The sequence below is a fragment of the Aquarana catesbeiana genome, linkage group LG05, assembly GCF_042186555.1.
Source record: "Aquarana catesbeiana isolate 2022-GZ linkage group LG05, ASM4218655v1, whole genome shotgun sequence".
In the NCBI taxonomy this organism is placed as follows: Eukaryota; Metazoa; Chordata; class Amphibia; order Anura; family Ranidae; genus Aquarana; species Aquarana catesbeiana.
The window spans coordinates 242588336-242613745 of record NC_133328.1 but is presented as its reverse complement, the minus strand read 5'-3'; the positions used below and the strand labels follow the sequence as shown (position 1 = coordinate 242613745).

Sequence of the window (25410 nt, the reverse complement as noted above, 5' to 3'; positions counted from 1 at the left end):
TTATGGTACCATAGGTGTCCCTCTTGACTTCTCAGGGAGGAGACTTCTGCTTCCATACACTGACTAGAGGCCTGCTCAATTGAGGATCTTAGGTCAGGTTGAATTAATAGAAGGTTTTGGGGAGACAAAATTGTACTGGGTGCAATTTCTTCAGGAGTGTCCGGGAACATCTGGGATAAGGCATCCGCCTTTCCATTCTTCGACCCTGGGCAATAGGGTATGTGGAAATTAAACCTAGAGAAAAATAGAGCCCATCGAGCCTGTTGGGGTCTCAAGTGTTTGGCTGTGCGGAGGTACTCTAAGTTCTTATGGTCCGTAAAAATCAGGATGTGATGAGTGGCACCTTCCAGGAGATACCACCATTCCTCAAGAGCTGTCTTAATTGCTAAAAGTTCCCGATAATTTCTCTCTGGAGGGCTCATTTTCAGCGAGGAAAAGGCCACGGGATGCAGTAATGCCTTGGGACCCTGATGCTGAGATAGAATCACCCCTGTGGCTACTTCCGAGGCGTTGACTTCCAGGACATAGGTTAGAGCGGGGTCAGGGTGTTGTAAAATTGGGGCAGAAGGGAAGAAGGTCTTAAGCTGGTTGAGGGCGGACTGTGCCGCTGCGGACCACTGAAACTTGGAATGTTGGTGGGTGGTCTGAGTAATGGGTGCTACAATGGTGGAGAAATTCTTTATAAATCTTCTGTAGAAGTTCGCAAAGCCGATGAATCTCTGTACACCCTTCCTGTCAGAGGAGGCCGGCCAGTCAAGGACAGACTTCACTTTTTTAGGATCCATGGCAATTGCACCTGTGGTGATGATAAGTCCCAAGAATTGAATTAAAGTCTTTTCGAAATCGCATTTTTCAGATTTAACGGATAACCCGTGGGTTCTGAGGATGCACAGTACCTTCTTAACATGTATTCTGTGGAGTTCCAGAGTGGCTGAAAAAATAAGAATGTCGTCGAGGTAGACGACACCAAAGTGATCTAAGTGCTCCCGGAAGATATCATTTATGAAATGCTGAAAAGTCGCCTGGGGCATTGCACAACCCAAACGGCATGACTGGGTACTCAAAATGTCCAAATCTTGTTCTGAATGCTGTTTTCCACTCGTCCCCCTCTCGGATACGGACGAGGTTATAAGCGCCAGGGAGGTCAAGTTTGGTGAAGATGTGTGCTGTACGGAAACTTTGAAAGAGCTTAGGGATGAGTGGGAGCGGGTAGTGGTTCTTAAGGGTAATCTTATTTAATTCCCTGTAGTCCACACATGGTCTCAGAGTCTTATCCTTCTTCTCGACGAAGAAAATGCCAGCACCGGCAGGGGAATAAGAAGGGCGGATAAATCCTTTTTCAAGGTTTTCGTCAATATATTGTCTCAGGGTCTCAAGATCAGTCTCGGAAAGGGGGAATATACGACCAAACGGAATAGTAGCTCCTGGCAGTAACTCGATGGGACAGTCGTAGGGACGGTGTGGCGGTAAGGTGTCTGCTTTCTTCTTATCAAAGACGTCAAGAAATTCCAGGTAAGCTGCTGGTATATTAGGATCCGGACTGGGTGTGGGTTGTACCCTTAGGCAACTGGAAAAGTCCTTGGATTCAGGGGCCAAACAATGTTGTTGGTAATAGGAAGATGTAAAGAGTACCTCCTTCTTGGACCAATCAATCTGAGGATTGTGTGCTTGTAGCCATGGAATTCCTGGGATGACCGGGAACATAGGGGAACTTAAGACATCGAATCTAAGAAACTCCCGATGACCTGAATTGGTAATGGTAAGGATAAGTACGGTTTCCTGGGTGACATAACCCAAGCTTGGCATGGAGCCGTCAGCCAGATGGACTGTCAGTCTCTGTTTCTTATGGTTCAGTGGAATAGCAAGATTCTTAGCTAAGGCCAAGTCCAAAAAACAACTACACGCCCCGGAATCCAGTATTGCTTGGAGGTGAACTTCTTCGCCTGCCACTAGCAATGTAACAGGGAGTGAAATATGAGCAGAAGAAGACTTGGCTACTTGAAGATGGACCGGAGTATGGAGGGTTAGTTTTCTTGGTCTTGTGGGGCAGTTGTTTATGAAATGTCCTGATTCCCCGCAGTAGAAACAAAGGTTCGCCTGTCGGCGATGAAGTCTCACCTCAGAGGTTAATGCTGGAGCATGCCAATTTGTATGGGGGCTGATGTAGACTGGACTTGAGGCAGTGTCCGGATACAGCAAGAGGCTTGATCGCGTTCAACCTGACGTTCCCGTAAACGTCTGTCGAGCTGAATGTTAGCTGGATGAGATCTTCTAGTGTGGAGGGAACCTGTAATCTGGCTAGCTCATCTTTGAGGGCCTCAGACAACCCCATCCGACACTGGTATTTTAATGCCGCCTCATTCCAGCCAGAGTCTATGGACCATGTGCGGAATTCTACTGTATAGTCTTCCGCAGGGCGCTGACCCTGACAAAGGGAATATAGAGTTGCTTCGGCAGTAGCTACCCGTAGGGGATCATCATATAACCGGGCCATGATTTCAAAGAACTGGTCCATAGTGTTAATGACAGGGCTGCTTTGTTCCAACAGGCCATGGGCCCAGGTCTGCGGCTCACCGCGTTGTAAGGAGATAGTGAAACCTACTTTGACTGTTTCACTGGGAAAAGTCTGTGGTTGCAAGGCAAAGTATAAGTAACAGGAATTCTTAAAGGACCTGAATTTCCTTCGGTCGTCATGGAAACATTCTGGCGCTGGGACTCGTGGTTCTGGAGGGGCCATAAACCCAGTAGCTACCACTGGAGGCGGGCCTTGAACTGAGGGAATAGGTGACTCTGGTAGGTGCTGCAGATGTTCCTTCAACCGGAAGTATTCCTCCTGAAGCTTCTGGATGACTGGGGTAAGAGCCGTGATCTGCTGGAGAACAGCCTTCATCGAGGCGTCACCTCCATCGGCTTCTGACATGGCTGAATTATACTGTGAGGATCTTGGTAGGAGGCTGAGATGCTGGGAGGGCTCCCCTTGCGGTCGAGTGCAGTACAACCCTGAAGATGACACAGGGATGCGGTGCCCACAGAAGCACGGATTGCCTGGAAGTAGAAGCTGGTGTCTGGAGCTTGATAGAGCAAAGTCACTGGAGCAACGTGCTTAAAGGTCCGGAGAAGAGGACATATGGAAGTCCAATAGAAAATCAGAAGCCAGGCCAGGGGGTCAAACACAGTAAGACAGTCCAAGAACTGAATCAACAAATCCAGGTACAGGAGACAGAGGTATGCGGAGTCTGTGAGCCAAGCCGGGTCAGATGCAGGAAGCAGGCAGGAGGAATCAAAAGCAAGCCAGTAGGTGGAGCCAGGAGGACAGGAGGAGCAGATCAACAAGCCGGGTCGGTGCACAGGAGATCAGGTAAACAGGAATCACAAATACAGGTACGCAGGAAGAGCTGATGATAATCCAGCGATGTGGCACTGTCAGTGGAGCGTTTAAATAAACAGGCGCCTGTGTCGAGTCGTGCACGCACCGTTGCGTACGCGCGTTCGCACGTTGCGGAGTTGTTAAAAAACCTTTCTTCAAGGCCTCCTGAAGATGTTTCATCCTCTGCTCCCTCTGCATAGGCAGGATGAGTTTTGCAACCTTACCCTTGTAATGTGGTTCAAGAAGGGTGGCCAGCCAGTAATGATCCCTCTCCTCGATACCACGAATCCTAGGGTCCTTTCTCAGGCTTTGCAGTATCAGGGAGGCCACACAGCTTAAGTTTGCAGAGGCATTCGATTCTGAGTCTTCTGGGTCATTAAGGATCACATGATCCGTAACTACCTCTTCCCAGCCACGTACAACTCCTTGGGTTTCTGCGGACTGAAAACCATCCCTTGAAGACTGCTGCTGAGTGTTATCCTCTACATCCATGCTGACACAATCCTCCTCCTCCTCTTCTTCCTGTGTGTTTGGCAGGCCCGAAGGAATGCTATCTGGATAAAGGGGGCCTTGAGAGGTAAGGAAGTCCTCCTCTTCCTCACGCTGTTCTGCCTCAAATGCCCTGTCCATGATTCCACAAAGCATGTGATCCAACAGGAAGACTAGAGGCACAATGTCACTGATGCATGCATTGTCGCTCTCACCATCCTTGTGGCCTCCTCAAATGGTGACAGGACAGTGCATGCATCCTTGATCAGTAGCCACTGGCGTGGCGAAAAGAAGCCAAGCTCCCTGACTCTGTCCTGGTGCTATACTCGCACAGGTACTCATTGATGGCCATCCCCAGCCGCTGCAGCATTGCCAATGTTAAGTTCCACCTGGTGGGCATGTCACAAATGAGGCAGTTGGTGGGCAGGTTGCATTCCCTTTGAATGTCAGCCAGCCGAGCACTGGCATTGTATGACCGGTGGAAATGACCACAGACTATTCTGGCCTGCCCCAAGAGATCCTGTAAGCCTGGGTACCTGCTCATGAACCGCTGCACCACCAAATTCAGGTGGTGTGCCAAACATGGAACATAGGTCTAGTGTCCCTGTCAGAGGGCGGAGAGAAGGTTGGTGCCATTGTCACATACAACCATTCCTGGCTGAAGCTGGCATGACGTCAACCACCTCTGAGCCTGCCCCTGCAGAGCTGACAGAATCTCTGCCCCAGTGTGGCTCCTGTCCCCTATGCAGACCAACTCAAGCACCGCATGGCATCTTTTAGCCTGACTGCTTGTGTAGCCCCTTGAACGCTTACGGAGCACCGCTGGTTCAGAGGACAAATCTGCAGAAGAGGCCATAGAGGAAGAAGAAAAGGAGGGGGTTGAGGAGAAAGCTACGGCAGAATCACCACTAGCATTTTGGAGGTGTGGCGGAACAAGCTCTAACAAACTGAACCCTGTCCTGCATCCTTCCCAGCTGCCAGCAGAGTTACCCAGTGCGCCGTGAAGGAAAGGTAACGCCTGCAGGATCATGAGTCAGCAGTATTATGCACCTTACTGCTGACCGCCCTGTCCAATGAGGTCAAAACATTGCCTTCCATATGCCGGTAGATGGCCTTTCGTGAAAAGAAATAGCGTTTTTGAACCTGCCATTGAGGTACAGCACATTCCACAAATTCACAAAAGGGGGCAGAGTCTACCAGCTGAAAAGGCAGCAGTTGCAGTGCTAGCAATTTGGCCAAGCTAGCATTTAGACACTGAGCATGTGGATGGCTGGGACCAAATTTCTTTTTACGGTTCAGCAACTGGGGTAGGGAAATTTGCCTGCTAAAATCAGATGGTGGTGTACTGCTAGCAGATTGGCTGCAGATACTTGGGACACCTATTGCTATACCTTCATTCCTCTCAGTGCAGGTTTTTGAGAGGACTGGAGGTATAGTAGGGTTGGAGATCCCAGATGAGGAGCAAGGAGAAGTCCGCCTTTTTCTTTGATGTGGGTCTTTCAAGTGCTGTTGCCAATGGACTGCATGGCAGGTCGTCATATGTCTGGTCAAGCATGTGGTGCCCAAGCGGCTGCTGTTCTGGCCACACTTGATCTGCTTCAGACATAGGTTGCAAACAGCAACGGTGCAATTTGCTGCACACGTGTCGAAAAAGGCCCACATCAAGGAACTTTTACAAGTCAGCAGGGAATCAGCAGTGCCCTGCACCTGTGGAGCTCTGCAGTGTGATGCAATAGGGTGGCTGCCCTTAAGCTGCCCCCTAGAGGACATCCTGCCTCATTGGCATTGTGCCTCCCCCTCTCTTCTCTCAGGCACCCAAGTACAGCCAGTGACCTCATCATGGCCTCCCTCCTCGTCACTGGAGCAAACTTGGCAGTATGCTGCAGCTGGGGGAACATGACTGTCAGTTTCTTGTCCTTGGGCACCCCCTCTCTCTAGGCTCACATTACTCCCTTCCTCAACCTGGGAACCAACAACAGAGCCTTTAAATGCGCATCCTCCAGCAGCATGCACCCGACACTGTGATCGAATAATTCTGGGGACTCTGTGTATGATGGTGAGACTATGGAAAGAGTGACTGTGGACAAGGAGCCGGTGGAATAGGCCGCTTTGGCAGCTGCATTGGAAGGCAAACAACTCTGACCCTGGGTGACAAAGGATGAGGAGGATGAGGACGGCTTTGTGTCACAGATCAGCTGTGGTGCTGATCTGTGTCTTACCTTTTACTGCTGTAGTTTGGCTGGTTCCTGTGGTTCCACATGCTTGTGTTCAGCTCTTGCAGCATCTATGGGTGTCGCCAGCTTCACCTGTTGCCTTTTATATCCTTCCTTCCTGCTACTTCCTGTCCAGCCTCTCATGTGCTTCTCTATTTAAATTCCACTCAGACCAGTTTCTGGTTGCTTGAGCAACACTTGTTCCTGAGCACCCTGCGTGTAACCTGTTTAACCTGACCTCTCGTGAACTGATCTCTTGTGTACCGACTCAGCTAGTTCTCCTGATTACGTTGTCTGCTGCCTGCGCTGACCTTGGCTCGCTATCCGGCTCTGCTTTGCTTCATCCATCCATCCGCGTCTGACAGTATCTTCTGGTACTCTCCTCTGTGAGCAGGATGAACCTGGGGGTCGTGACCTGGGGTGAGCACGCAGCTAAGCCCAAACCCTTGTGAGGGGGTCCCTGGCAGAATACCGGCTGCCAGGGACAGAAAGACTTGTGGAGCCCTCTCCATCTTCAACCTTTCAAACGTTGGAAGAACCTATGCAGCTTGGGCAAACTCGCCTCAATCCAGAGGAACATGCCAGGCGCATGGGTTTGGGCTTGTGCTTTTATTGTGGCAATAAAAGACATCTTTTGAACTCCTGTCCAGTTCGTCTGGAAAAACTCCAGGGTCTAGGTCACTCGGAGAGAGGTGATCTAGACCAGTCCTTTAATTCTGTCAGCTTCTCTCGTTTCACCCTACCCGTGTCTGACCAATGGGCTCAAAATGCCTATCAACTCTCTGCATACGTGCATCATTGAACAATCTTTGGCTTCCCAGTTAGGCATTTCCTTTGTTGCCCTGGCTATACCCCTCTCTGTGACCGCAGTAGATGGCTCCTTCTTGCCAATGAGCCCCATCTGGTTTAAAACCCCTCCTATTGCGTTACGCATTGGGGTTTTTCATGGTGAGGAAATCTCTTTCCTAGTTCTGCCTAAATCCTCCAGTCCCATCATTCTGGGTCTTCCATGGTTGCAGAAACACTCTCTGCATCTTGACTGGAACTCTGGACAAGTATTGGCTTGGGGTCCTCAGTGTCAGCAACGATGTGTTTCCAAGGTACTACCACCTCCCTCCATTCCTCTGGAGGAGACCTCCACAACTCCCATGTTGCCTTCCCAATATCAGTCCTTCCGAGATATTTTCTGCAAAAAGTCCGCTGATCACCTTCCTCCTCACAGAGACTATGACTGGTCCATTGATCTGTTACCAGGGACCCCCTCAACAGGTTCTACAGTCATCTGGGTAGTGGTGGATCGGTTCTCCAAAATGTGTCACTTGATTCCTCTCCCAGGCCTACCTTCTGCTCCCAGTCTTGCCACAACTTTCATTAAGTAGATCTTTCGTCTTCATGGGATGCCTTCACATATCGTCTCTGACAGAGGAGTTCAATTTACTGCTCGGTTTTGGAGAGCCTTGGCCAGCTCCTTTGGGATTAAATTGGATCAATTTGGATTGGTTCAATCAAAATGTAGAACGTTTTCTCCGTGCCTTCATCTCAGCCCACCAAGATGACTGGGTGGACCTTTTGCCATGGGCAGAGTTTGCCTTAAACCAACACTCCAATGCCAGTTCTGGAAAATCTCCCTTCTTCACTGTTTACTGGCTGCATCTATCTGTTCCCATTCCTGTTCCCATTTCTCCTCTTGTGTAGCTGAAACCCAAAGGACCTTCAACTCAATCTGGGAAGAAGTCTCTAAGAATCTTTATCTGGCTGCTTCCAGGCATAAAATGGCAGCAGATCGTCATCGGGTCCGGCTCCTAAGTTCCTACCTGGCGATAGAGTTTGGCTCTCTACCAAGCACATCCGACTCTGCGTGCCCTCAATGAAATTTGCCCCTCGCTTCATTGGTCCCTTTCCCATTCTCCATCAGATCAATCCAGTTGCTTTCAAGCTCCATCTACCCTCTCATCTCAGGATCCCCAATGCCTTCCATGTCTCCCTGCTCAGGCCACTGGTCCTCAATCGCTTCTCTCGCTTTTCTTCTCACCCTGCTCCTATGGCTGATACCATGGATCAGTATGAGATTAAAGAAATATTGGACTCCAAATACTCCCGAGAGAAGCTACTTTATCTGATTAATTGGAAGGGCTATGGCCCGGAGGAGAGGTCTTGGGGTCCTGCTACAGGTGTCTCAGCCCAACGCTTGGTGACCAGATTCCAGCGGAAATTTCCCTCCAAGCCAGCCCCCAGATGTGTAGGGGGACCTCGTTAGTGGGGGGGGTACTGTCACAGATCAGCTGCGGTGCTGATCTGTGTCTTACCTTTTACTGCTGTAGGTCAGCTGGTTCCTGTAGTTCCATGTGGTTTTGTTCAGCTCTTGCTGCACTCAGCATCTATGGGTGTCGCCAGCTTCACCTGTTGCCTTTTATATCCTTCCTTCCTGCTACTTCCTGTCCAGCCTCCCATGTGCTTCTCTATTTAAATTCCACTCAGACCAGTTTCTGGTTGCTTGAGCAACACTTGTTCCTAAACACCCTGCGTGTAACCTGTTTATCCTGACCTCTCATGAACTGATCTCTTGTGTACCGACTCGGCTAGTTCTCCTGATTACGTTGTCTGCTGCCCGCCCTGACCTTGGCTTGCTATCTGGCTCTCCTTTACTTCATCCATCCATCCGTGTCTGACACTGTCTTCTGGTGCTCTCCTCTGCAAGCAGCGTGAACCTGGGGGTCGTGACCTGGGGTCAGCACGCAGCTAAGCCCAAACCCTCGTGAGGGGGTCCCTGGCAGAATACCGGCTGAGCCATAGATTCCACGCCCTGGGGGATCCCGCGTCACCTGCTCGCCTGTGGGCTCACACCATTAGCAACATGACACCGTGACACTTCGTTATCCACTCCACCAACTCTTCTGCATGTTCTGTAATTGCATAAAGATCTTGTGAGCCACAAATGGATTGATGCCTATAAAGTGAATCCAAATACTTCAATCAGCTGCACACACTATCCACGTTTCATATCGTGTATGTGACAAAATCAAAATAAATAGTTGTGTATGCGCTAGGTAAAAATAAATAACGTGATAAAAATATAGATAACACCAAAAAAATTATCGTAGCGTAAAATCTATAAATCACGTTAAAAATATTCAATAATAATCAGTGCCATTCATTTATGAAAACCAGTGAATAAAAATGTATAAACAATCTATAAATCACGTTAAAAATATTCAGTAATAATCAGTGCCATTCATTTATGAAAACCAGTGAATAAATATATATAAATACAACATGCAAAACGTGAAAAAATCCAAGTGATGATGAAAAAAATATTAAAGTGTCCAAAAATTCAATAAAAATAATCAATAAAATATGATATATAAAGTGCAGGCATTAGTGTCCAAAAAAATATATATAGGCATTCCTCATGTTCTTCCTATATGGTGTGCAAAATATGGCATGCTTTGGTGCCCTCCAGTGACCCCCAATAGCTCATGCGCTCACCTGTGAGCGTGTGACATAGTGATTAAACAGTGTCTATACACGCAGTAGAGCCACTCCTGGGCTCATATAGGATCTGTTGGGAATGATCTGCACCTCTCTCAGATAATCATCAATGGTAACATGTATAGGAAAGAAAGAAACTCCATAGTATAATACCGTCAGAGATTTATTAAAATATAACACCACTTCCCTCCAGGAGGGTACTCACAAAGTATGGGTGTGTCAGTGCACCATCCTATCCATAATGTAATACACAGGGATATAGGAATAAACGTCTGGCGTGCGGTGTGGTGTGTAATCCTCTGCTTGTCTGTGTAGCTCCGTCCTGCCCTTCCCCTACGTGTCTTAGGCACAGGGATAGCGTGCCTTCATCTGAGCAACACTTGTTCCTAAACACCCTGCGTGTAACCTGTTTATCCTGACCTCTCATGAACTGATCTCTTGTGTACCGACTCGGCTAGTTCTCCTGATTACGTTGTCTGCTGCCCGCCCTGACCTTGGCTTGCTATCTGGCTCTCCTTTACTTCATCCATCCATCCGTGTCTGACAGTGTCTTCTGGTGCTCTCCTCTGCAAGCAGCGTGAACCTGGGGGTCGTGACCTGGGGTCAGCACGCAGCTAAGCCCAAACCCTCGTGAGGGGGTCCCTGGCAGAACACCGGCTGAGCCATAGATTCCACGCCCTGGGGGATCCCGCGTCACCTGCTCGCCTGTGGGCTCACTCCAAAAAAAAAGGACAAGTGTGCCCCATAGCCACCTGCAGAGGATGCACCATGTCCACAATCAGCATTGTTGACTATAGACACAGAGGCTGCTTGCCCTCTTTTAGTGGCCTGTGAGCGTATGCTCCTCCTTGGTAGCCTTCCGGACATGATGTATATTTTGTTTTGCAATACCACACTATACTGTATTAGATACTGTGTACACCACCAGAAGTGTAGTAGAAACTGCACACTGTATTAGATACTGTGTACACCGCCTGTACTGTATTAGAAACTGTACAATGGCTGCATGGTATTTTATACTGTGTACACCACCAGAAGTGTAGTAGAAACTGTACACACTATATTAGATACTGTGTACACCGCCTGCACTGTATTAGGAATTGTACAACAGCTGCACTGTATTTTATACTGTGTACACCACCAGAAGTGTAGTAGAAACTGTACACACTGTATTAGATACTGTGCACACCGCCTGCACTGTATTAGCAACTGTACTACGGCTGCACTGTATTGTGTACTGTGTACACCACCAGAAGTGTAGTAGAAACTGTACACACTGTATTAGATACTGTGTACACCGCCTGCACTGTATTAGAAATTGTACAATGGCTGCACTGTATTTTATACTGTGTACACCACCAGAAGTGTAGTAGAAACTATACACACAGTATTAGATACTGTGTACACCGCCTGCACTGTATTAGCACCTGTACTACGGCTGCACTGTATTGTGTACTGTGTACATCACCAGAAGTGTAGTAGAAACTGTACACACTGTATTAGATACTGTGTACACCGCCTGCACTTTATTAGAAACTGTACAATGGCTGCACTGTATTTTATACTGTGTACACCACCAGAAGTGTAGTAGAAACTATACACACAGTATTAGATATTGTGTACACCTCCTGCACTGTATTAGCAACTGTACTATGGCTGCACTGTACTGTGTACTGTGTACACCACCAGAAGGGTAGTAGAAACTGTACACACTGTATTAGATACTGTGTACACCGCCTGCACTGTATTAGAAACTATACAATGGCTGCACTGTATTTTATACTGTGTACACCACCAGAAATGTAGTAGAAACTATACACACAGTATTAGATACTGTGTACACCGCCTGCACTGTATTAGCAACTGTATTACGGCTGCACTGTATTGTGTACTGTGTACACCACCAGAAGTGTAGTAGAAACTGTACACACTGTATTAGATACCGTGTACACCGCCTGCACTGTATTAGAAACTGTACAATGGCTGCACTGTATTTTATACTGTGTACACCACCAGAAGTGTAGTAGAAACTATACACACAGTATTAGATACTGTGTACACCACCTGCACTGTATTAGCAACTGTACTACGGCTGCACTGTATTGTGTACTGTCTACATCACCAGAAGTGTAGTAGAAACTGTACACACTGTATTAGATACTGTGTACGCCGCCTGCACTGTATTAGAAACTGTACAATGGCTGCACTGTATTTTATACTGTGTACACCACCAGAAGTGTAGTAGAAACTGTACACACTGTATTAGATACTGTGTACACCGCCTGCACTGTATTAGCAACTGTACTACAGCTGCACTGTATTGTGTACACCACCAGAAGTGTAGTAGAAACTGTACACACTGCATTAGATACTGTGTACACTGCCTGCACTGTATTAGGAATTGTACAACAGCTGCACTGTATTTTATACTGTGTACACCACCAGAAGTGTAGTAGAAACTGTACACACTGTATTAGATACTGTGTACACCGCCTGCACTGTATTAGAAACTATACAATGGCTGCACTGTATTTTATACTGTGTACACCACCAGAAGTGTAGTAGAAACTATACACACAGTAAAACCCCTGGCAAAAATGATGGAATCACCAGTCCCTGAGGATGTTCCTTCAGGTGTTTATTGTTGTAGAAAAAAAGCAGATCACAGACATGGCCAAAAACTAAAGGCATTTCAAATGGCAACTTTCTGGCTTTAAGAAACACTAAAAGAAATCAAGAAAAATAATTGTGGTGGCCAGTAACAGTTAGATTTATAGAACAAGCACAGGGAATAAATTATGGAATCACTCAACTCTGAGGAAAAAATTATGGAATCATGAAAAACAAACAAACAAAATAACACTCCAACACATCACTAGTACTTTGTTGCACCACCTCTGGCTTTTATAACTGCTTGCAGTCTCTGAGGCATTGACTTAATGAGTGATAAACAGTACTCTTCATCAATCTGGCTCCAGTCTTCTTTGATTGCTGTTGCCAAATCATCTTTGCAGGTTGGAGCGTTGTCATGGACCATTTTCTTTAACTTCCACCACAGATTTTCAATTGGATTGAGATCCGGACTGTTTGCAGGCCATGACATTGACCTTATGTGTCTTTCTTCAAGGAATTTTTTCACAGTTTTTGCTCTATGGCAAGATGCATTATCATCTTGATAAATGATTTCATCATCCACAAACATCCTTTCAATAGATGGGATAAGAAAAGTGTCCAAAATTTCAATGTAAACCTGTGCATTTATTGAAGATTTAATGATAGCCATCTCCCCAGTGCCTTTACCTGACATGCAGCCCCATATCATAATTGACTGTGGAAATTTGCATGTTTTCTTCAGGCAGTCGTCTGTATAAATCTCATTGGAACGGCACCAAACAAAAGTTCCAGCATCATCACCTTGCTCAATGCAGATTCGAGATTCATCACTGAATATGACTTTCATCCAATCATCCACAGTCCACGATTGCCTTTCCTTAGCCCATTGTAACCTTGTTTTTTTGTGTTTAGGTGTTAGAGATGGCTTTCTTTTAGCTTTTCTGTATGTAAATCCCATTTCCTATAGGCGGTTTCTTACAGTTCGGTCACAGATGTTGACTCCAGGTTCTTCCCATTTGTTCCTCATTTGTTTTGTTGTACATTTTCTGTTTTCAAGGCATATTGTTTTAAGTTTTCTGTCTTGACGCTTTGATGTCTTCCTTGGTCTACCAGTATGCTTGCCTTTAACCACCTTCCCATGTTGTTTGTACTTGGTCCATGTTTTAGACACAGCGTGAACTGTGAACAACCAACATCTTGTGCAACACTGCGTGATAATTTACCCTCTTTAAGGAGTTTGATAATCCTCTCCTTTTTTTCAATTGACATCTCTGGTGTTGGAGCCATGCTTCATGTCAGTCCGCTTGTTGCAACAGCTCTTCAAGGTGTGATCGCTCCTTTTTACCTACATACTAACAAGCAGATTTAATCTGATGCAGGTGTTAGTGTTTGTAATGAAAATTTACAGGGTGATTCCATAATTTTTTCCTCAGAATTGAGTGATTCCATGATTTATTACCTGTGCTTGTTCTATAAATCTAACTGTTACTGGCCACCACAATTATTTTTCTTGATTTCTTTTAGTGTTTCTTAAAGCCAGAAAGTTGCCATTTGAAATGCCTTTAGAATTTGGCCATGTCTGTGATCTGCTTTTTTTCTACAACAATAAACAACTGAAGGAACATCCTCAGGGACTGGTGATTCCATCATTTTGCCAGGGGTTGTATTAGATACTGTGTACACCGCCTGCACTGTATTAGCAACTGTACTACAGCTGCACTGTATTGCGTACTGTGTACACCACCAGAAGTGTAGTAGTGGAGGAGTATTTAAACTAGGATTGAGGGGGGAGGGTGAACTAGAATTACATCAAGAAGACAGGTCAGTTAGGGGTCAGACATTAATGGAGGGTGGAATGGGGACAGATGGGGGGAGGGTTATGGCAGGTGTCAAGAAATTTCCCATGTTGCAAACAGCCATTGGAAACTGTAGTGCCATTTGTACTACTAAAAAATATATGAAAAACACCAGACCAAAATGTAATAATGCATTAAAGTGTTTGTTCACCAATGCCAGAAGTCTGCCAAGCAAAATAGGTGAGTTGGAAGCTCTGGTGCATGAAGTGAACTATGATGAAATCGGTATTGCTGAAACTTGGCTTCAATCCTCACATGACTGGGCTATTAATATTCCTGGCTATGCACTCTTTCGGAGAGACAGGGTAAAAAGGAAAGGTGGCGGGGTCTGTCTCTATGTGAGAAGTGATCTCAAAGCAAGTGTGAAAGAGGACCTGATTGATGGAGAGTGTGATGAGTCTGAAGCATTATGGGTGGAACTGCATATAGATGGGCGTAGTTCAAAGTTAATCATTGGAGTTTGTTATAGACCACCCAATGTTAACGAGGAGGTGGAGACTCAGCTCCTTGCACAGATGGAAAGGGCTGCAAGGGCTGGGACAGTGATAATAATGGGAGATTTTAACTACCCAGAAATTGACTGGAGTAATGGCACTGCTGGGACAGTTAAAGGGCAAAAATTTATAAACCTAGTACAGGACAATTTTATGGTCCAGTTTATTGAGGCCCCAACTAGGAATGAAGCTCTGTTGGACCTGGTAATCTCAAACCATGCAGAGCTTATTACTAATGTGCAGATAAAGGAACACCTGGGTAGCAGTGACCATAACATGATTTCATTTGATGTTAGCTGTAAACAAGAAATACATAAGGGAAAGATAAAAACACTTAACTTCAAGAGAGCAAATTTTCCAAGGATGAGGGCTGCTCTCGAGGACTTAGACTGGGAGGGAATATTGGCAGCGATAAACACAGAACAGAAATGGGAATTCTTCAAAAAGACTGTTTGGGACCTCACTGCAAAGTATATTCCCATGGGCAATAAGTTTAAAAGGCTAAAAAGAAAACCTATGTGGCTCACGGTCAAAGTTAGAAAAGCTATAAACAATAAGAAAAGAGCTTTTAAAAAATATAAAAATGAAGGAACACTAGTGTCATTTAAATGCTACAAAGAATTTAACAGAATATGTAAAAAGGAAATCAAGGGTGCAAAAATTCAAAATGAACGACAGATCGCAAAAAATAGTAGGACAAACCCCAAAAAATTCTTCAAATATATTAATAGTAAAAAGGTCAGGTCTGAGCATGTAGGCCCTTTACAGAATAATCTGGAGTGGGTGACTGGGGACAAGGAGAAGGCTAATTTATTAAATACTTTCTTCAGCTCTGTGTATACAAAAGAGCATGGGAAAGTTCATGTCCATAATGGGGGTGGTATTGACACAGCCCCCAATGATCAACAATGGCTCAAAAGGGATATGGTCCAGAAATATTTAGACAGAATAAAGGTGGATAAAGCACCTGGACCTGATGGCATCCACCCACGGATCCTAAAAGAATTGAGCTCTGTAATTTCAAAGCCATTGTATCTAATTTTTAGGGACTCATTAATGACAGGAATGGTACCACTGGATTGGCGCAGGGCGAACGTGGTGCCTATATTTAAAAAGGGATCAAAGTCTTTACCAAGTAACTATAGACCTGTTAGTTTAACTTCTATAGTCGGGAAGATACTGGAGCGTTTAATAAAAGACCACATAGACGAGTTCTTGCTGGAAAAAAACATTTTAAGCAACAGACAGCATGGGTTCATGAAAGACAGAAGTTGTCAGACAAACCTGATTTCTTTTTATGAAGAGGTAAGTAAAACCTTGGACAGAGGGGTGGCTGTGGACGTGGTTTACTTGGATTTTGCAAAAGCGTTCGATACAGTTCCGCACACACGGCTCATGTGTAAGTTAAAGTCTACAGGCTTGGAAATATCAGTTTGTAAATGGATAGAAAACTGGCTAAAAGACAGAATTCAGAGAGTAGTGGTTAATGATTCTTACTCTGAATGGTCTAAGGTTATCAGTGGTGTACCCCAAGGTTCAGTGCTGGGACCCTTACTCTTTAATATCTTTATAAATGATATTGGGTCTGGGATCAAAAGTAACATTTCTGTCTTTGCAGATGACACTAAGCTATGCAGTGGAATAACGTCCTTACAGGATGTCTCCAATTTACAAGCCGACCTCAATGCATTGTCTAATTGGACGACTATGTGGCAGATGAGGTTTAATGTTGAGAAATGTAAAGTTATGCACTTGGGGGCTAAGAATATGCATGCATCATACATACTAGGGGGAGTGCAACTGGGGGAATCCGTAGTGGAGAAGGATCTGGGGGTTTTGGTAGATCATAAGCTCAATAATAGCATGCAATGCCAAGCTGCGGTTTCCAAAGCGAGTAAAGTTCTTTCTTGTATTAAGAGAGGTATGGACTCCAGAGAGAGAGATATCATTTTGCCCCTGTTCAAATCATTAGTAAGACCTCATCTGGAATATGCAGTTCAGTTTTGGACACCAGTTCTCAAAAAGGATATCGGGGAACTGGAGAAAGTGCAGAGAAGGGCAACCAAACTGATAAGAGGCATGGGGGAGCTCAGCTATGAGGAAAGATTAGAGGAACTGAATTTGTTCACTCTTGAGAAGAGGAGAATAAGGGGGGATATGATCAACATGTTTAAATATATAAGGGGTCCATATAGTGAACTTGGTGTTGAGTTATTCACTTTACAGTCAACACAGAGGACAAGGGGGCACTCTTTACGACTGGAGGAAAAGAGATTTCATCTCCAAATATGGAAAGGTTTCTTCACAGTAAGAGCTGTGAAAATGTGGAATAGACTCCCTCCAGAGGTGGTTCTGGCCAGCTCAGTAGATTGCTTTAAGAAAGGCCTGGATACTTTCCTAAATGTACATAATATAACTGGGTACTGACATTTATAGGTACAGTTGATCCAGGGAAAATCCGATTGCCTCTCTGGGATCAGAAAGGAATTTTTTCCCCTGCTGTAGCAAATTGGAGCATGCTCTGCTGGGGTTTTTTGCCTTCCTCTGGATCAACTGTGGGTATAGTATTGGGTATATTGGATTGTACGTTTTTTTTTTTTTTGTTTTTTTTATGGTTGGACTGGATGGACTTGTGTCTTTTTTCAACCTGACTAACTATGTAACTATGTAACTATGTAGTAGAAACTGTACACACTGTATTAGATACTGTGTACACCGCCTGCACTGTATTAGAAACTGTACAATGGCTGCACTGTATTTTATACTGTGTACACCGCCAGAAGTGTAGTAGACACTGTACACACTGTATTAGATACTGTGTACACCGCTTGAAGTGTATTAGAAACAGTACACCACAGAATGCACTGTAGATATAGGCTACACTGGATGCAGAGTATATATATATATATATATATATATATATATATATATATTATGAGACTGTATCTATATATATTAATACAGTGCCTGCACTGACTGTATATATAGTCTATGCTAAATGCAGAGTATATACAGTATATATCTATATATATATATATATATATATATATATATATATATATATATATATATATATATATATATATATATAGATATATCTATATATATATCTATATATAGATATATATATAGATATATATATAGATATATCTATATATATATCTATATATATCTAGATATATATAGATATATATATATATATATATATATATATATATATATATATATATATATATATATATATATATTAGACTGACTGTATATATATATATATATATATATATATCAAATACACTGCAACTAACTGAATAACCTGCCTGCTTAATCCAAATCAAGCTATCTCTCTGTCCACACCAACAACACTACACACAGCTTGCCGTGTAAGCAGCCTTATATAGAGTGGGGCGTGGACTTAGTCCCCCTGCGCCATGATTGGCCAAAGAGACCCTGCCTTTGGCCAATTATGGCTCTCTTAGCAGAGCATGCTGTGATTGGCCAAAGCATGCAGGTCAGGTGCATGCTTTGGCCAATCATCATACAGCAATGCACTGCGATCTCGCAGTGCATTATGGGGCATTCCGCGGTGCTCTAATTTGCCGCGAACACCCATAATGTTCACTCTTCAGCGAACGGTCGAACACCCGATGTTCGAGTCGAACTTACATTCGACCCGAACATCAAGCTCATCCCTAGTCACCAGTACGGTATTTATACATTGAAATCATGTCCCCTCTTTTGCGTCCCTTTTCCAGAGAGATTAAGTTCAGTGCTTGTAATCTTTCCTTATAACTAAGATCCTCCAGTCCCTTTACTAGCTTTGTTGCCCTTCTCTGTACTCTATCCATTTCCAGCACATCCTTCCTGAGGACTGGAGCCCAGAACTAAACTGCATGCTCCATGTTCGGCCGGACCAGAGTCTTGTAGAGTGGGAGAATTGTCGTTTTATCTCTGTAGTTAATTCCTTTTTTAATGCATGTCAATATTCTATTGGCTTTGCTTGCAGCAGCTTGGCATTGCATGCCATTGCTGAGCCTGTCATCTACTAGGACCCCCGGGTCCTTTTCCATCCTAGATTACCCCAGAGGTTCTCCCCCTAGTGAGTGGATTGCATTCATGTTTTTGCCACCTAAATGGATTATTTGACATTTTTCCACATTAAACCTCATTTGCCATGTAGTTGCCCATCCCAATAATTTGTTCAGATCTTCTTGAAAGGTTTCTGCATCCTGAAGCTATTGCCCTGCTTAACTTAGTATCGTCCGCAAATGCTGAGATTGAGCTGTTTATCCCATCCTCCAGGTAATTTATGAATAAATTAAATAGGACTGGTCCCAGGACAGAACCCTGAGGGACCCCACTTTCCACATTGGACCATTCCGAGTACTCCCAATTTATCACTACCCTCTGAACTCGCCCTTGTAGCCAGTTTTTAAACCAGGTACTCACCCTTTGGTCCAGGCCGACAGACCTTAGCTTGTATAGTAAACGTTTGTAGGGAACTGTATCAAATGCCTTTGCAAAATCCAGATACCCTACATCTACGGACCTTCCTTCATCTAGATGGCAGCTCGCCTCACATAAAAGGTTAGTGGATTTGAGGAGGTGAGCTGCTATCTAGATGAAGGATGTCAAAAGGACTGTACTTTAAAGTGGAGTTCCACCCACATTTTAAACTTTTCACCCCTGCATTGGTGACTACTGTTCGATTTATCATTGGGCACTTTTTTTTTTCCAGCAATGGATACATGACCTAAGCAAACTGTCACTGACTAGTGTGATTGCTGTTTGCCACCAGTAATGAAAAGATGGGCTCTTCCAAGTCCTGAAGCCCAAGTGGTGTTTGGTCTCAACCAGTAGCCCATGCAATGAGATACCTGATTCTCCAATATCCTAGCCTTCAAGCTTACCCCAGTAAAAAAAACTTATTGCACTTATTGCTCTTCCTGCACGTTACTGTTTCTGAAAAAGAGAGACCCTGTAAAGACATAAGAAAGAATGATATAAATGTTTCTAAAAGTTTAAAAAAAAAAAACAATTGGCTTGGATTCAATTCGCAGGTCATTCGCCAAACCAAGGCCTAAAACTTTGTGAACCCTGAACATAGAACCCAAACCTTATTGAAGTCTACAGGAGCTGAAACTTGTTTTTCTTTCTGGTCTTTTCTGGTTTTAAGGCCAATTTGCAAGTTTTGTGGAAAAAAAGGAGAATGGGGGATGCCTTAAACCTTCACAGGCAGTGGCACACCTGTAGGATGTACTAAAGCAAAAGTGACATTTAGAGAAAAAAACTTTTGCTGTCATATGACATTTCCCATTCTCTTTGATCTATTTGTAAACCACGTGGGCAAGGGATTCCTCTCAATATCCAAACCAGACCCTTTTTTGCCAAGGGCAAGATTAAAAGGGAGAAACTCTACAAAAAAGACACAACAAAAAAAACCTTTGTGCACCCCAGCCCCCCAAAATTCATACCAGATCCTTACCGTTGAGGGAGATCTGGTATAGATTTTCAAGGTGATCCCACACAAAAATAAAATGTTGAAAAAAAGGTGAGGGGGAGGGGGGCCCTCAAAATCTATACCCCTAAAAATCCATGTCCTTCAAGTCTGCTTTGAATGTTAAGAGATATCTCACAGAAAAATAAAAGACACCCCCCCAAAATCCACACTAGACCCCTAGTGTGTGCCCCCCCTTCTACATATTCTAGATGTGGTCTTATTAATAATTAAAGGGGCAAAAGTATGTCTCTCTGGAATATATGCTTTTTTTAATACAAGAAGGTGTTTTGCTTGCTTTAGAAACTGCAGCTTGACATTAAATGCTATCATTAAAGTGTTTGTAAACCTTTGATTATGACTTTTACCTATTGTTTTTTTACCTATAGGTAAGCCTAGAAAAAGGCTTACCTATAGGTAGTGGAAATATCTCCTAAATGTGCACCGTTTAAGAGATATTTGCTGTACACTGTGCCAATGATGTCATTGGCGCATGCACTGTGAAGAAACAGCCCCCGTGCCGTTTCTTCACTCGCAAGTGCCGTGAGTAATGGCTCACGTGTTCATTCGCGAGAGTGATGTCACGTGGCTCCGGCCAGTCACAGAGCCGGAGTCCGTGGCCCCCGAAGGAAGAGGGGCGAAGATGGATGCGGCCACCAGCGGGGACAGCGTGGGCTTTGTTTGCAGGTAAGTGACACATAATGGGCTAGTATGCAATGCATACTAGCCCATTATGCTTTTACTTTGCAGGGGAACAAAGAGGAAGTAAAATCCTATAAGAATATTGTTACACTACGTAGCTTGGTGTCATCTGGAAACACTGAAATAGTACTTTTAACCCCAAACTCTAAATCATTCCAAAATATGTTAAAAAGTAAGGAACCAACACTGAACCATGGGGTACACCACTATTTACCTTGGACTATTCCCATTCACCTCTATAGAGGGACCCTGTTTTCCATCTGTGTGTCGGATCTAATCGGTTGGAATCGAATGAAAATGGAAAGGCAGACCCGTTTTCATCCGATCTCCCATAGAGGAGAGTAGGACTCTGACAGGTCCATCTCTGCACAGTGAGCGGAGACAGACCTGTCCTCCGCCTGCTCAGCGAAGATCAAAGGATCGATCCCTGCTAAGCAAGTGAAGTCCGTCAAAATGGACAAACCCTATGTGAAAGGAGCGTAATACAGAGTGCTCCATGATATTAGAAAGAGACACTAACTTTGGAGCCATATGAGCAAGGGATGGGGAGGGGTTATGTCCCTTTTGTAACAATACAATTGTGTATCTTTTCTGAATAAAGCTGAACAGCAACCTGGTGAATGCACGTAGTAAATATGGAGAATTCATAAGCAATATTTAATACTTCATTAACAGAAATAAGAAACATTAAAATCATAAAATAAATTACGCAAATTTTTTGTATTCCCTTTAAGATGTTGACATTGTGCTAGTATCAAAGTAATAATTTTCTCTCTATTTAACAACAGTCTGCTTTTCCAAAGTATTTGATAAATGATATATTTTACATTTTTACAGTACTAGTTTTTAGAATTTTGTAATGTTTATTTCATTTACAGATATGCCCTGCATACAGTATAATCCCACACCACCTGGTTCTGCTTACATTACCCAGGTCTGTGGTCATGCCTCTGATTTCAGTTCAGAAATGATGAATTCTACAAGTACAAAATGTAACATGGAACTAAGGAGCACAGAGATTACTGCTTCTGCAACTACATCCTTGCCAAGCTTTAGTACTTTTATTGAGGGGTATTCCGGAAGCTATGAATGTAAACCATCATGCTTGTACCAAATACAAGCATCGGGACAGAGGCCACTGATAAAAATGGAAAATCCCAGTTTATCCAGTTACCAAGGTTCAGCTCCACAGCAAACAGAAGATGCTCTGCCAAGCACATCAGTGTATTTTAAAACATCTCCACCATCAACTCCAACTACACCAGGATATTCAACTCACAAATCACCACAGTGGGAAGACACACATGCCTTGCCAGGTACTCATTCGTGCATGACTCCTAGTAACTTGATGGAGACTTCACATAGAACTCTTTCTCCACGTTTTCCAATTTTCCGCTTTAAGAATTCTCCTTCTCATACTCCACTGTATAACCCTCAGGTGTGCTATGAATCTTCTCATAACATGTCAGCAGGCCTTCCAGGAGACTCAACACAAATATCAGTGGAGTCCTTGTCATTTAATTTACCTATGGCAAAGGTGTCAAATCTTGTCTTTTCTCCTCTCGCCACTTGCCAAGCTATTAACATGGTAGGTGAGGGCAGTATTCCATCACCACCCAGCAGAAGCTCCTCAATTGGAGAGGGATCATGTGCAGTATGTGGAGATAATGCAGCATGTCAACACTATGGAGTTAGGACATGTGAGGGATGTAAAGGCTTCTTCAAGGTAAGATTTAGGAGATTGTAAAATCCTTTTTAATCCATGTCTGTATTAGGATACATTTGTGTAAAATATGCTTACTAACAGTGTCATGATTAAAGAGATAATGTTTTGCATTACTCCAGAAAATGGAAAAAGAATCACTGAATTGAACCTATTCACAGATAGGTTTATTCTAAACCATTCATACTCACCAGACTCTCTGATAGAAAAGTCTTCACTAAAAGATAACAGATAATCAGTGCTTGGACAAGGTCCTTTAGCATCAATAGCGAAAATGCCAAAGTGGAAGCTGAGTTTCACTGGTAGAAGAAATAGTGAGCCTAAAAGTTCAAAACCCATCTCTGAAACATTCCTTCTAATTCAGAGTTTCTGAAACACCTTTCCTCACAGGCTTAAACATGAATGGCTGCCTGAAGCAACCATTCACATTCAGCTGAGGCAACCTTTACAGATGTATTGAGCCACAAAGATGTTTGAAGGTTGTAGGATTATGCCTGCACACCCAAATGTCAAAATTTGTGAGTGAAAGGTACAGAACAAGTCACTTTCCACTAGCCCTAGGATTGCTACTTTTCAGATCGTGGAAAACCAAATCGGGATGGAGTAGAGTTGCAGTGCATGTAGCATGGTAAGATGAAAAGTGGGCAAAACATATCTAAAATGGGTGAGGCTCAATAGGTGTGGTTTAATATGTGTGATTTAGTCATAACAGGGGAAGCTTTCCCTACCTTTATCCAGGCTCTGCTCATTTAGTGTGTACACTGCACTTGCAGAAAAGGCATGCAAGTTCTCTGCCAGGTTACCAGCAGTTATGTCAGGTTCAATCTGGTGGAAATCTGCTGCAATTTTCTATATGAAAAAATGCAGTGACCCCTTTGTTAATTAGGCACAGAACCCATACCACTATGAAATAGAAACTGGCACTGATGGAGTAACAGGTCTATCTATTTTGATAATGTGGTGTATGCCACCCACAGCAGTTTTTCCCTCAATGAGTATAATAAAAAAACAATTCAGGTTTTTATGAACATTATAATAACCACATTTTATTTCATCTGCTTGGGATCTAAATGAAAATCCCCAGTCTGCTCTTTTAAAGATGCAAGATTTATTTAGTGATTTATTCCTTTTGTAAAGACACTAAAATTATGTTTCTAGTTAAAAGTTTGTTGAGGTTATTTACAAATTAAGGTGGATTTTTTTATATTTTGTGTATTTTTTTAACGTGAAGCTACAATGGCAAATTAACAAAATGAATCAAACAAAAACGTTTTATAAAAACAGTATTTAAAATCCAAAAGAAGGAAGAGTTGATTAAAATAAATTAGGGTTAACTACTAGTTAATAAGGGGTTAAATATGAGTAGCTTTTATTTATTTTCATAACATATGCAGGCATCCTTGAGCTGATATTATATGCAAATTAAATGACAATTCTTTGATTTGTATACAAGCACTTACCAAAATAACTAATGATATTGTAGAAAAGTATTTACATTACAGTGGCAGAATTACCAGGGTCGCAACAGTCGCACTTACGACTGGACCCTGGCATTCCGCCAGTGTGGGGGGCCCCCAAGACCCCGCATCTACCCCTGTACCTCTGGCTGGCATCTAACTATACAGGGGAGAGGGGCGGAAGGTGGCGATCGGCAGCTATGTGATGACTGCGGGATGTCCCTCCAGCGAGCACAGTTCACTTTCCGAGTGTCAGTGTATATAGTGGAGAGGGGAGGGACCTCTGACCCAAGCAGGCACCAGATTCAGTGCACGAGTTTGTCACTCTGCTTGTACAGTCTTGCCGATACATGCTCGGGTCAGAGGCCCCTCCCCTTGCCTTACACTGGCCCCCCACCCGTCACCTGTGACACTGGCCCCCACCTGTCACACTGGCCCCCACCTGTCACCTGTGACACTGGCCCCTCTGCCTGCCACTTGTGACACTAGCCCCCCACCTGTCACCTGTGACACTGGCCCCCCACCTGTCACCTGTCAGACTGCCTCCTCACCTGTCACCTGTGACACTGGCCCCCCACCTGTCACACTGTCTCCCCACCTGTCACACTGCCCCCCCCCATCTGCCCCATAGCCTCTCTGCCCATGCCCATGTCATAATATTTCCCATCACCCTGCCCCCCCACCTGTCATACTGCCCCCACCTGTCACACTGCCCCCTTGGCACAATGCCCTCCTGTCATACTGCCCCCCTCTTGTAACTCTGCCCCTCCATCATTCTGCCCCTCATCACACTGCCTCCTTCTGTCATATTTACTCCCCTCCTGTGACACTACCCCCTCTTGTTAAACAGCCCCCCTCCTTTCATAGTGCTCCCTTATTACACTGCCCCCCCGCCATACTTCCCAGGTATCCTTTTCCTGTCACGCTGCCACCCTCATGTCACAATATTCCCCTGTCATACTGCCCCCCCTGTCATACTGCCCCCTCCTGTCACACTGCCCCCATCGTACTGCCCCTTCTTGTCTCACTGCCCCCCTCTGGTCACACTTTCTAGATAATCTTCTTTGGTCACACTGCCCCCTCCTGTCAAAATACCCCATCATACTGCCCCGTCATACTGCCCCGTTACACTGCCCCGTTACACTGCCCCTCATCCTTTCACAATACCCCCCATCATACTACGGGTCAGGGGTCCTTCATGGTTTCTTGCACTGGGGCCCTGAAGGTTATAGTTAGGCCTCTGATTTATAAAGCTTGTAACCAGTGTCTGCACGTTTCATTTATGGAGCCTATGACAGAATTACATAGTAACAATATAGTTACAGTGCTTTTATGAATAGAGCCGCATTGATTTTTTGCAGGCTTCATTCATGCAGAAACCACTATCTCTTCATACCCAGAGAGCAGGTACAGTGAATTCAACTGAGCACAGGGGAGTAACAGAAAGATAGATAAATACTAAAAAAAAATAAAAGCTGTTTACCATTCATATTGTAAAATACTTATGTAAAAT

At 44.2% G+C, this 25410-nt stretch overlaps 1 protein-coding gene across 2 annotated transcripts in view; it reads left to right on the top strand.

Moving 5' to 3' along the window:
- The window catches only part of NR4A3 (nuclear receptor subfamily 4 group A member 3), a 179014-nt gene that overhangs the window by 28168 nt on the left and 125436 nt on the right, over positions 1-25410 (top strand). For both annotated transcript variants that reach the window (XM_073630649.1, XM_073630648.1), the window contains one exon: positions 21596-22443. In XM_073630649.1, the coding sequence (XP_073486750.1) occupies positions 21598-22443 (846 nt within the window). In that variant the 5' untranslated portion in view covers positions 21596-21597. The remainder of the gene's footprint in view (positions 1-21595; positions 22444-25410) is intronic.